This window comes from Bacillus rossius, chromosome 1 (genome assembly GCF_032445375.1).
Source record: "Bacillus rossius redtenbacheri isolate Brsri chromosome 1, Brsri_v3, whole genome shotgun sequence".
NCBI classification, from domain to species: domain Eukaryota; kingdom Metazoa; phylum Arthropoda; class Insecta; order Phasmatodea; family Bacillidae; genus Bacillus; species Bacillus rossius.
The window spans coordinates 84,484,483-84,497,989 of NC_086330.1; the positions used below are offsets into that span (position 1 = coordinate 84,484,483).

Consider the following 13,507-nt stretch of genomic DNA (forward strand, 5'->3'; position numbering starts at 1 on the left):
TAGTTCAGATCGATGTTTACAAATCACTTTGTGAAAAGCAAGACAGGGTGAAAAGGTGGCATGACAAAAAAGCCAGGAAAACAGAAAGGGAATACCAGCAAGGTGATAGGGTAGTTATTAGGATAGAGAGAGATAACTTATGGCAGGTGTCGTGCTTAGGAAATGTGCCGAACCCAGGTCCTACTGGATTCAAAAAGATGAAGATAGAAGGGAGGTAAGGAGAAACACCACACAAATCAAATCCTCCAAAACTAAGCCTACAGAACAAGAGACAATTCCCGCGAGCCAAGCGCACAACCACATTGAAACAAAGGGAAGTCCGATGAGTGAGGAACAAGGGAGCTCTGATGGTTCACTACTAGAGGGATTTAAGGGGTTTGGAAGTTCTCTAGATGAGGGAATAACTGGGCTAAGATATGCAGTTGATCAAGTGGCTAAGGGGCTGATAGACTGTAAGACCAGTAAGGTAGGGGAAAAAATAGAGGGACCAGTCTCTAATAAAAAGGCTGGTACTGATGTGTACATTACCAGAAGCGGCAGAAGGGTTATAACAAAAAAAAAACTATTTGAACTAACATAAGAAAACCCTGTAAAAGGGGAGGTGTTGTATATGGCCAAGTTGGCAAGACTGTTGAGAAAATATAGGTTAAGATGGCTGTGATATGTAAGAGTAAGTTGATGTGCACTACTCCGAGACATTGTAACTGTGATTAGTGTACGTGGCAATAATAAAAGTAATAGAGTATCAAGAACTACAACAGTAATGTATCCTTAATTTTTCAAATGTTCACTATTGCAGTATATAGAACTTACTACACGAGTTTCCATCAGGGCCATGCGCAAAAGAGGGAATTCAGCCCAGGCAATTTCCAAATTGATTAAGCTTCACTATAGAGTGAACTAATATATTTTGAGGTAATGATTGTGGATAAATTGTTACGGTGGAAATACAGGTTTGGAAAGGATATCCCAATTTAATTCAGTTTTTTTTAGATAATATTTAAACTATTAATTAAATTACAATTTAATTGTCTATCCACAAATTAATCACACTTTCGTAAATCCACTTTCTATTCTCCCCATTGGAGTTCGGCTCGACAGTGGTTCTTTCTACTGTTCATCTCTTGCACTCACTTGTCCGCCAAAACGTAACACCGTGCTGTGACTGATCTTCACACACGAAGCTCATCACTTATCGCTCGTGACTAAGGGGTCACTCACCCTCTTCACTGCAGCTCGCAGATCAATCGCTCTTATAGCTGCTGGTTCGTCTAGTGGAAAGGTCTCGTGGCCCTCCGAAGTGTCGCGTTGTCAAAGGTCCCTCATCTTAACACTCAAAGCTTTGAGAACAATGGCATACTAGTTACGACACTTCACGCGGTTGGAGCTCGAGAAGAGGGGTGGGTTCCAGGGATCCCACAGGGTGGCATTTCGAGCCAGCCAAGTAATTCAAAATTTATAAATGATGACTTACATGTTTACTTTCTCTGATGTATGCCATTGTATGACTTAACATATTTACTTTCTCTAATGTAACGACCTTTAAAACTGTAATTTTCACTTAAATATACAGACATATATTTTAAAGTGATAAAAGTTTTTAAACAGAAACAGTGAGTGTCGCATCCTGGTGAAAAAGCCACCGAGTGATTACTGAATATAGCCTGTGTTGCAGGCTTTGTGTTTGATTGTGACAGTGACGTCTCTTGCTTGAGATGCGACTGTTGCTACCTCAACGTCAGCATGCGCAACAAATGCCCAGTCGATTTAATGCAGCTTTTTGGACATATGCTATTGCGGTTTTGCACTGTTGGTCATGGAAAAATTTCGAAAATCAAAAATAAATAAAAATACAAAGATAAAAAATTTACAGAAAACAAGACTGAATCAGCTGATGTCAGACAAATGGAACCAACGATGAAACTGAACAAGTATTATGGACAACACAACAACAACACGGACAAAAAATTTTCAACATATAAATATCATACAGCACAAGAATTCCATTGAAGGAACTTAGTCATGGTAAAATAATATAACACAGACGGACACAGTGGGCTAACAATAATGACAATAGCACTGACGAACACAGATGATTTCCAATGAGAACAGTTGCGACGTTTTGGGAACTGACATCTGTTCCTGTCATCAGGCATAAATATACTGATATTGGACAAGATTTTTTTTTTTTTTTTTTTTTTACTAAACTAACTAAAAACTAAGTGTGTTTAGGAGGGGTCCGGGTTAGGGAGCGAGACTTAAGTGCGTCTCAGGCCGAAGCCTATATGCTCTAATCATGCAAGGTGTTAGCCATGCAGGAGAGGTAGCATGCATCCTGTGCTAGAAGGAGATTGGCCAGCCATGGCAGTGATTGGCACCATGACTAACACCACTGACTTAACTATATTTTAAAACATATGGTTGAACATGCACTTCAACTTAACTAACAAATTCAGAAAAAATGTTTAAGTCATTGGTACAAATTAGGCATTTATCAAGCACCCAAACAAATGAAAAAATAATAATCTGGGAGCAAATAAAAAAAAATCGAGATTTAATTAGGAAGAATATCATATTTTATACAAAACTCTCATTTAACATAATATTAATAATGGGTTCATCTACTACTAGCACAGTTAGTTCGCAGGCTGCCGCAAGCTTTACTAAGCCAATGGAGAATGAAGTTAAGTTCCAAGACACAAAAATAAGGGTTAAGGTGTTGAATATGCTACACCTGTACTCTAACAATATTTATAGTGCACAATAGAGGACGGCTAGTTCCTTCTTTTTAGGGAACAAATTTTAGTGTCCTGTCCATTGCTGATCTGTTGTCCCAATTCCGCGCATATGCAAAGCTCACTTTTTCGTTGATTTTGTCCAGATAGCAGTCCCACATTTGGCCCCATTAACTCCTCGTGTTGGTACGCCAAATGAAACTTTATGATAGCAAAACTTGCCTGGAATACATTTAGTACATTTAAATGGTTATAACAAAAAATAATTGCAACTTAAAAAATACTGGATAAAGTTAGAAAGGCGGTTCTATTTTTTGTGATGGTCCTGCTATTACTAGAATTTTTGCAGTAACAATTGTATCTATGGTTGCAAAAAGTCCGCTAGTCTGCGTTGAAACCAGTTTCTAGCCCCGCTCAGAGCATTGTTAATTAAGATTGTTGCTGATTTATTTCCTTACTGGGATTCGGTTTGGACAAATTCTGGAATACGACCCACAAGTTGGGTTACGGTTGTATCCCAACAAGGTAGTGCTTATTTTCTACCTTACCTGAAAGTCTTGTAATGCTGCCCTTTGTATGTATTCCTTGGCATTGGTGGTGGGAGGTCAGTCTGCCAATAGCTACCATGGAAGGATTGTTTAATTTTGTCCTCATCAGGTTTGAAACTAAGATTCCAAGATCAATTATGTAAGTGCATTTTTTAAATTAGAATATTAAAATTATTAAATATTGTCTTACAAATTTAAAAATATATATCACTAATAATAATGGTGGACATGATGTCATAATTCAAAATGGTGAAATCCAAAAAAAATGGCAGAACATTCAAGTTTTCTCCCCCAAATTCGAAAAAAGCTAATGCACTCAAATAGAACTACTACACGTTATGACTTAAGACAGAAGCAGATTCATGGATGGGGCTTAGCATTTTAGTTCTCGCCCTAATTTGCTTATCTCTATCATTTCTTCCACTAGTATAACACTTCCCAGTGCCTAATTTTGTGTCCAGCAGAAAACCTTTCAGGAGCAGTTACTGAGAGAATTAAATAAAAGGCTTAGAAAACTCCTCAGTTTATTAACAAAATTACAAGATATGAATGAACGTGTGAAAAGTGTCAGCCAGGCATTGGGTTAAATGCAGGATGTGCGCCAGAGTGCGCAGTCTCGTCTGCTTGCGGTTCACGACATGCCTCGTGTTGTCACTCCAGGTCTTCCCATCATGACGAAACAAATTTCACACACCATGAGGTGAGTCTACAAATGTAGCCTGACTATGTATCAACAACAAACTGACAACACATTACAGCATCCACAAATATACTGCAGAACACATTACTAACAAAACAAAACTCATAAACTAAACAGTGATATTTACAATGTTAAAACATGAACAGTAATCATTTAAGCTTTACATAACAATTTTAAACATTTTCCCCCCACAACAACTTAAACCAGTATTGCTTAAAAGTTATGAACAAGTCTGTGATGTTTTCTTCACATTCCCAGAAAACAAGGTTTTTAATCTTTTAACTCTTAAGTTTCACTTATAATTGCTTTCAAAAAGATTTTAAGTACACCATCATACATTACACTTGCTAATAACAGTATATTACCTACATTATAATATTTGTTTGTGATTATAAACAATATTTACAAAATAAAAATTACAATAATAAAATTGGAATACAAATTCTGTAAACAAATATAACCTGGTTCTTGAATTATTATCTATACTAGACAATAAACTGTTTGCAGGTGGTACTTGGAAGTTGTTCAAACATGACACACATAAATGCTTCAAGTTCCCTTATTGTGCCCTCGGGTTGTACACTGCCGAGTTCATGCCTGATATGTGGGCGTATCAGCAGGAATAAGTAACAAGCAGGATTAAGTAACAAGGCCATTGTATGACTGTTGAAGCTACTATGATAGACCATTGCCATCAACAAGTTTCAAAAGAAGCTTTACAATACTTCAAATAATACAAATTATTAGCTAAAGATCACGCACAATAACATTAAATACTCAGATCAAGCCGCACATCAACTTTAATTTGCACCAAAATTATTAGTACTGCAAACTGCCACCACAAGTGCCCACAACTGTGATATTGACATAGCCTCTTTCACAGGTGCATAAAAAACTGTGTTTATTTTCAAAGAAGCAATATCTGCTACACAAAAAGAAAAGAAATTTGAGGCAGATTATAGCATGAAACCTTCGAGTATACCTGCAGACTACATTTGGTTTAGATGCTCTGTATGCTGATAAAACTCTGTAGAACATATTTAAAGTTTAGCTGCATTCAAAATACATGCAGCTCATCACAACACAGAGAACTGTTGTAGTGTGTGACGAGTCATGGTGTAAGTCAAATAGTGTGGTGTTTAAAATGCTTGTAAGAAATTTTGCTACTAGTGAAAATGAATAATGAATCGTCAAATCAATAATTTGGAGCTATATAAGGTCTCGTTACAATACTAAATATAACAATGGCCAGAAATGTAGAATTTTAAAAAATCTACATGCCTTCATGGAACTTTTGCATGACAGACTACATATCTAGACATGCTTCTAAGTACAGCGACAATGTCCAGGACACAAGAAAGAAGCCAGAGAGGTGCTAAAAGATGTGGAGAGGTTGCGAGTACCAGAATTCTCCAGCTCTGTGGTCCAGTGGGGCTGTGCCTATCGCTCGTCCACTGGCCCTGTGGAACCGACACCTTCAGAAGTCCGCCCTTGAGGGTGAGTGTGCCCACCCCTACCCAAACTGTGGACTTGCTTTAAACTCTAAATTCCATGGCACATGATGAAGCTTTTGATGTCCGCCATGTAACAAATGGATGCACATTCAGCTACAACAATCCAATAAAAACTGTTGAATAATTTCCATATTTTAAATTTTTGGGCTTCTTCTACCACTTCGCCATTCACTACAGTAGTAAAGCTTCTTTTGTAACACACATACTTAAACACAATATCAGAGATGGTAAAAGTATACCACTTCGCCATTCACTACAGTAGTAAAGCTTCTTTTGTAACACACATACTTAAACACAATATCAGAGATGGTAAAAGTATACAAAAAAAATTTTATCTTTGGTCTTACATATATTGAAGTTTTACACCAAACATTTTCATATTCAAAAACTTGTGTGGACAAAATTACTCATTGAATTTTAAATACTGTTTCAAGTTTAGTTGCACACCGAACAAAGGGTGTGTTTTGATAGAATGATAAGAACATTGATTTGTCAACTTCTGTTTTGAAATTCTGATACTTTATGAAATTGTATGCTTCGTTTTACCCATAGCTAATTCATGTTATAATAAAATTGTTTTGAAGTGAAACTTTTTTTATATTTGGAAGATTAAGTTGATGTGATGACATTCAGAGCGTAATGAAAAGTGTAACGCTCAGAGGGTAATGATAAGTGCAACATGAATTTACGTATCATATTTTAGCTATTTTTTGCCGAAAATACCTTGCGTACTTGCATACCTGCTCATTCAACATACATGCTCACATACTTCTGCTCTTTAATAATCGCACACATTGTTACACACTTTTATACTTGTACACATGTTTAAAATATTCATGTACACTTCAAATTTCCTATTCCTCTATTTGTGAAGTTTCACTTCTAACACATGGGGTGGTCACATGTCCTCCCCCCCCCCCCTTTTTTTTTTTGAAGTGTAGCTATTGTTGGAAATATACTTATTTACTATGTGCATACAATACAACTATTGGTGTCAGTGGGTATTGTATTAATTAGGGGATGGTCCAATAAAATCCTCAAATACCATAAAGTCATTATTTGAAGGAATAAATATTCGAGGAAAATATTAAATGAAGTAAAGTATAATAAAAAATTTAACAATGAAAACCTGTAAAGTTTACTATGTCAATTTTTTTTGCTTCATAAATATCCTGTTAACGTTCTCCAAGATAAATATTGTACTTTTAACATGTAATTATTTAAATAAAATTAAAATTGTATTGATTCTGGAAATATAATTTATGAAACAGCATTCAAAGGGTAGAATGTTTTAACATGTTATTTTATTTTTGACCCTTGACACCTAGATTCGGATTTGAGGGGTATGTATATTCAATGTACTCTGTGGGATTCAAATTCGAGATTCTGATTCAAAAATTTGGGATCCAACCCATTACTAGTATCAATACAACTATATTATTAAAAATAAGAGTTATAAGGCTAGAATGCCAGAGTTAGGATTTCCCATAAATAGAGAATAAATATTTTATGGTTTTATTTTTAGACCTATTACATTTTTAAAACAGGAGATTTTGGTGTTATAATTTATATTTTGTATGAATTCTGTTTATTCATTAAAATAACATTTTATTGCACACACATGACACACAAATATTTCATGATACTTATTTCACCAAAACAGTGTAATTTTGACTGATAGATGATGGATACACTTGGAACAATAAAAATAATCTGCAAGTACTTGTTTGAAAAATAAGCCAACGTTGTAATATAAAAATGAGTTACTAATAACAATTTTAAGATAAAAAAAAAGAGTAAAATTAATTTTTCCAACCTACTTGGTTACATACAATTTTATAAAAACTCCATACTGGTTTATTACATTGAATTCGATTTATTAAATGTTATGTTTGAGTTAAGTTTTAATTTAAAATGTTGATTAATTACCTGCATTTCGATGCCTTATGGTGTATTAACTTACAAATCAGTGTTATATGGTGTACTGACATTATTTTTGGTGTTATTTTGGTTTTATCGCAACTCACCATATACTCTTGTTCCTACCAATAAAATATTATTATTAATCATATATCATTTGCTCAATAAATTTTTTTATTATTTCTCATATAAAAAAAAATTTTCTATTCATAATTCTATTTTTAAAAAGGTTTTCTAACTTATCATTTACAAGTACCATGCATCTTGAATACTATAAAAAAAAACTATCTAGATGGTTGTCAAGCACATTTCAATTTAAGTGCCTTTTATCAACTCTTGCACTCATAGTGAAGAGCCATAAACCACAGCAGGCTACATTCCCATTATAACATTTTTGTTTCCTGGCATTAAATATTTACATTTGGTTATAAAAAAAATTTCTTTCTAAGTAAACAATAGGCAAAGTAAACCAAACTCATTCATAAGAATACTCAAGTGTCAAAATACTGTCACAAAATATTAAGCAAAATAATGTTTTGCTGTAAGATATTCAGACTTGGAAATGTCATTACAACTTTACTAAAAATGCTTCAAGGAAGTAAAATTCCTTTCGTTCACATTACAGGTACTATTAAGTAAGAGAGTTAATATTTAATGACAACTATGTCACTTGCAAACTTAAAAAAAAATTATTTAATTTCAACGACAACATTAGACTTTATATCCAAAAACGTAACAAATACTTGTTAATATTAATTATACAACATTATTTAAACATTACCCCACTAAAAACTGTCGCCCTGCCTAACTCGACTCCTGTGTACCTGGAAGGGACAAGACACACACACACACACCCAGCTCAGAACGCATTTCCAGAGTATGTTTCAAACTTGGGAAGAAAAAGGTTATGGATACATGTATGTTGACTGAATCCTGTCTGCTCATAGATGATCATCATCAGCTAACTTCTGCTAACATCTGCAGATGTAAACAATATTGTTGTTTACAAATGGAACTCCCAACAGACGTACCCCTAAGTTTAAATAATTAAATTTTAAGCTATATCTTGATGCCAAACCTACTTTAAAGTACTATACACGATATATTCAATGTTGTCTGCATTGAAAATTGATTGTTGAAAGTGTGAAATTAATGTGAAATTTTATAATCTCTTCATTTTACAGGTAAGTATTAAGTACATAGAGAATTTTCCATGATGCTAATTTCTGACAGTTCTATTAACAAATAAACCATCCAATGATGGGCTTTGCATGAGTTTCCCACTTCTCAGAGCTTGACTACTGTTTCCCCATTACCTACAGCAGAACAGCCTATCAGCATGCAGTCCACAATCACATTCATAGTCTTTCCTAGGACCTCATTGTGACTTGACTCTCCAGATACACGACAGGTGGGCTAACCATAAAAATGTGTCTATAAAAATACTTTGCCGACGTGTTTGCGGCAGTGACACCTACATCTACACAAAATTAGCTCCTATAAAAATATATATGTATGTACACAGCAGTGGTGTTAAGTAAAAAAAGAGAAGGTTAATGTGTTCGATGGCAGAGACGCAGGGCAGGCAGGTCTAGTAGTACGTCTCTCGCTCCAGCCAGCTGCCCGGGTGGTGACGGATGTAGTAGCGACGCCACTCGTCGTACGTGAATATCGCCAGTGCAAATGGGATTCCCGGCAGCCACCACACGAACCTGCGCACACAGCACGTCTCGTGACACACACCACTGATCCTCAAGCACGGATTTAGACGTCTCCTCAGGGAGGGGAAATATTTATGTATAAAATTTTTCTATCTTCCAGGAAATTCATTCTGATTTTGTGATGTGTGTGTTGACCCTAAAAATTGAGTTATTATTATTTATATACAGTAAGTCCTCTATTTACGTCGTACCGATTTACGTCGTTTCGGATTAACGTCGCTAATGTTTGAGTACTCATGTTTCAATTTAAGTTGTCGCCGATTCACAATAACGTCGTTTACAATGACCGTAAATCTTTATTTTAACCAAAACACCGTATATAATTCGTTTATAATTCCTTGTTTCCTTCGGTAGTTAATTTATGCTATGTAGGGTAAGCTACACGTTCACCGCCTTATCATACATCATGAGGGACGCTTCCTGCTCTCCGCTGCTCTCCGCTGCTCTCCGCGCGGTGATGCAATACTACCAGCCCGCCCGCTCGGCCACCCACGTAGAAGTGTTATCTACTTCCCGCAACGACACAGCATTTTCTCCTACCCCTTTTCGTCCAACTCCTTGGAGCTTCAGTAGAGGTGTAAAAGTAACTAATAAAAGTGTACCCGTATGTATTCGTTACTATAACAATTAGTACTCGTTACTTTCGTATCGTTACTTGTTACTTCTGATACCGCATAACATGCTATGTTATGTAACAGCAATGAATCGAGTCGTATTTCGTACGCGTACAGTATGACGTCGCGTAAATAATAATAAATCGAATATAAACAATTAAAAGTATTTGATAATTAACAGCTTTTGTTAACCAAGAAACAATAAAATCTCATTACAGCAGCTTTATTATAATATCTCTTTTAAGATAAGAACAAAAAACGTGAAAATACGCGATAATAAAAAACAAAAACATACATATTTATAATTTGTAAAAAATACTTTCTTACGTTGTTTTTGTTCCAATCTCAAACTTTGTCTACACACACAATACCTTTAATAAGCAGTAAAAAACTTGGACGACGAATTTCCAAATTATACTTTTCTTAATAAACAAACATCGTTCTTTGTAACGAGTAAGCGCGCGCATGCATAAAACATACGAAAAATGTGAGTAACGAAATGCATTCGTGTGTAACGTTTCGTTACTCGTTACTAGATGCCGCACCCGTTACTCAGTAACGAATACATACGGTTTGCTACAGCTCTACACTTCAGTCGCTATGATATCATTGAGTTGGCCGGAGTTTTAAACGTGCCGTTGTTAACTTTATCGTGATTAAATGCGTTTGTAGTAGGCCTACAGTATCAGCTCACTGCAATTTATGATTTTTTCTTCATAAGATGTCTTCCAAACGACTATATATCTGTTTTTATATTTCAATCAATAAATGTAATAAAGCAGCTGGTTAAATAACCATTCTATAAAGCTGAGAAGTACTAGTTGGACTTGTTTCCCACGCTGTCGGTTGTAATTTGCTGATAAAATTGCCCGTTGTCACGTCTGTATGCCAGCGCTTCCGGCCGACCTTGGGCCGTGGTCGGCCGGTGGCATGAAACATGGCTCATTTTGCGTTTACGTCGCGGTTTTCAGGAACGTAACCCCGACGTAAACCGAGGACTTACTGTAGTTGGTTACTAAAAATTTAAAGCAAACAGGATTTTTAAACCAATTACAAAGAAACTAAAATAGATAGCCAAAATAAATAAAATTAAAATTTTGAAAGAGTAGATTTCAATTATGTTTAGCTTTATTTTAAAGTAAAAAAAAAAAAAAGGGTTTGCGGCACCTGTGCTGAGATCGTGTGCCATCAAAATTCTCAAAGTTAATAATTTTAAAATAATTCTCTAAATTACTAAATTACCATTGTAAAATTTGGGTAAACCTTGCTACAAAATGTAGTTTCAATAGAACATTTACTAGAGAAAAGAAGAGACAAAGAAAGTGTTGAATGACACTACAGCTAATGACTAGCTGTGATGATCATCTGCTACAGTCCAGCTGTGACGGACGTACTTGAGAGGGTACATGCGGAACATCTTGACCATGCCGGGTGTGTACGAGAGGAAGGCAGCCAGCGCAGTCTCAAATAGCAGGCCGAAGTTGAGAGGCCAGTTCCTGCAACATGAGAGACAGCGGTCCATCACCAGTCCGGCCACGCCATGCCACACTCGCTCAGGAGGGCTTCCATAGCACCAAGCCACTGATTACACTGCAAGTTTTGTGTTACAAGGCTGGGGCATAACTGCGGCATTTCGTAAGGTCAACTGTTATGAACTAGTGCGGCTTCAAAACTTTCCTCTAGTTGTCCGCTTGATGTACAGTACCAATCTCACCTCTGTGGCAGTTAAAAATAAACCTTTTAATAAGCATCAGACCTTAACAACTTTAGGAATTATGTGAAAATCTTATATGTAACATAACAAATTTAAGGAAGCACAAATTACAATTAAAAAAATGAATGATTTAATAAAATAACACAAGCAACCACCCCTTCATAGGTTATACACCTCAAAACCAGATCCCTGATTTCACATTAAAGTCCATAACGAAAAATAGAACCAAGTACTTTATTGTATAAAAATGATTACAAAATTCTGATACATAGTAGAAGTGATTAATCACATAATTTTAATTTAAGTTTTTCCCTAGTATAAGGTGTAGTATAAGGTGTGTGTGCGCAGACCCGCCCTATTGGTGTCAGGCTCACCTCATGCCCTGGTCGAGGATGGAGTTGCGGCGTGTCTTGAAGATGATGAGTCCCGCCCACTGCACCACGACGATGGACACGAAGAAGGCCGTGCTGCAGGTGTGCTCCAGGTCCTTCCTGTTGTGGTACGTCTGCACACACGGCCCGCGCATTCCACTCACACTCTCAACACAACACTGTTGGAAGCTAACATCATTTACTACTCTCCTTACAACAGAGCACGACCAGAAACACTTTGTTCGAACGTTGCAGCAGAGTTTGGTGTGTACCCAAACCATCCTCAGTAACACTGCAATTTAAAAACCTCAAACACTCATCACATTAAAAAAAAAATAATTAATTCAATGAATTCACTTCAAAGGTTTTAATACCACCCATGAAATCCCTAAACTTGCTGCAGGAACAGTGCTAGTGTTGAAGCATAGGCATTATGTTTGAAAGTTGCAGGGCTTGTGTGAGGTCCTCATATTTCTCTCTCTCACCAACTGTAGCTTTATCGCCAGTCACTGCCTCAGCGCCATTTCAACTCTCTTCAGGCTGATGGAAGTAATTTTGAACACTTTATTTTTTTTTCTAAATATTTAATATGTAATTGTAACATCCTTCAAAACAAATATGCTTAGTTAAAATTTCATGATGAAATAATAAAACCTTTGAGTTGTAATTCTTATGCCAGTAAGGATACATTTCAAACCCAAATTATCTATTTGTTCCTACTAAAGCGCCGATTCCCGTGAATGCTACTACAAACCACTTTACAAAAATTAATTAGACTTCTATAACTGTTTTAATTTACCTATAGTCCTAACTCATGTTCCAGTTATTATGTACATTGAAGGAAGCAAATAAATAAATTATTATTAAGGTGAGAAATTTTTATCGACGAGCAGGGCATAGCCCGGCAGATGTTACTGTTGACCTGATAACTACTGAAACCAAAGCAGGCCCGCATGGCCGCATCAGCGAGTTGGCACTCACCCACTCCTGTCCGTACGAGTCCACCAGGTCATTGATGGACTTGGAGTCCCAGTATTTGCGCAGGCCAATCAGGCGCATCGGCCGGAAGCCGTTCTCCGCCATGATCACGAAGTATGTGAAGAAGCCGGCCGCCGACTGGATAATCCCGATCTGGCCGTATGCCATGGAAATCAACCTGCAAAACAGGGTGTCTCTTCACCAGCCGTTGTATTGCTATTCGGTTGTTGTTCATTAACAACTGAACCTCACAAAAAAAAAATGCGGGAAATACTGTTTGGTAAGAAAAACTTAAATGTGATATAATAACATACATTGTTTAGGAGACAATGATGGTACCAAAAAAAATTCAACATTTTACATGTGAAAATGTGATCAATTTCAGTGTACGCCAATAAGCACATGAAAAGATACAAAAAAAAAAAACAGAATTAGTTCACAACTCATGCAGTCATTTTCACATTTAGTTGACCTTGCTGTAAAATTGTCACAGTTGATTAGATAAATACTGTATTTACCTGAATATAATGCTCTGATTTTTATAAAAACTGTGGAAACTAAAAGTAGGGGTCTCATTATAATCACAAACTTGTATATTGCTACTGGGAAAAGCTTAGTTAAAAACACTACAGGCTCTGCCTCATAAATGTATAATTTATGCTAATTTAGACCGCTGTAGTTAATTCCCACCT

General features: G+C 36.2%; 1 protein-coding gene across 1 annotated transcript in view; it reads right to left on the reverse strand.

Annotated features, from left to right (window-relative positions):
* Window positions 1–3,790: 3,790 nt before the first annotated feature.
* The window catches only part of LOC134538772 (sodium/potassium-transporting ATPase subunit alpha-like), an 88,281-nt gene continuing 78,564 nt past the window's right edge, over window positions 3,791–13,507 (reverse strand). Inside the window, exons 15-18 of the mRNA XM_063380266.1 lie at window positions 12,819–12,993; window positions 11,841–11,971; window positions 11,147–11,248; window positions 3,791–9,129 (exon numbers count right to left, since the gene is read on the reverse strand). Coding sequence (XP_063236336.1) covers window positions 9,009–9,129; window positions 11,147–11,248; window positions 11,841–11,971; window positions 12,819–12,993 — 529 coding nt within the window. The 3' untranslated portion in view covers window positions 3,791–9,008. The remainder of the gene's footprint in view (window positions 9,130–11,146; window positions 11,249–11,840; window positions 11,972–12,818; window positions 12,994–13,507) is intronic.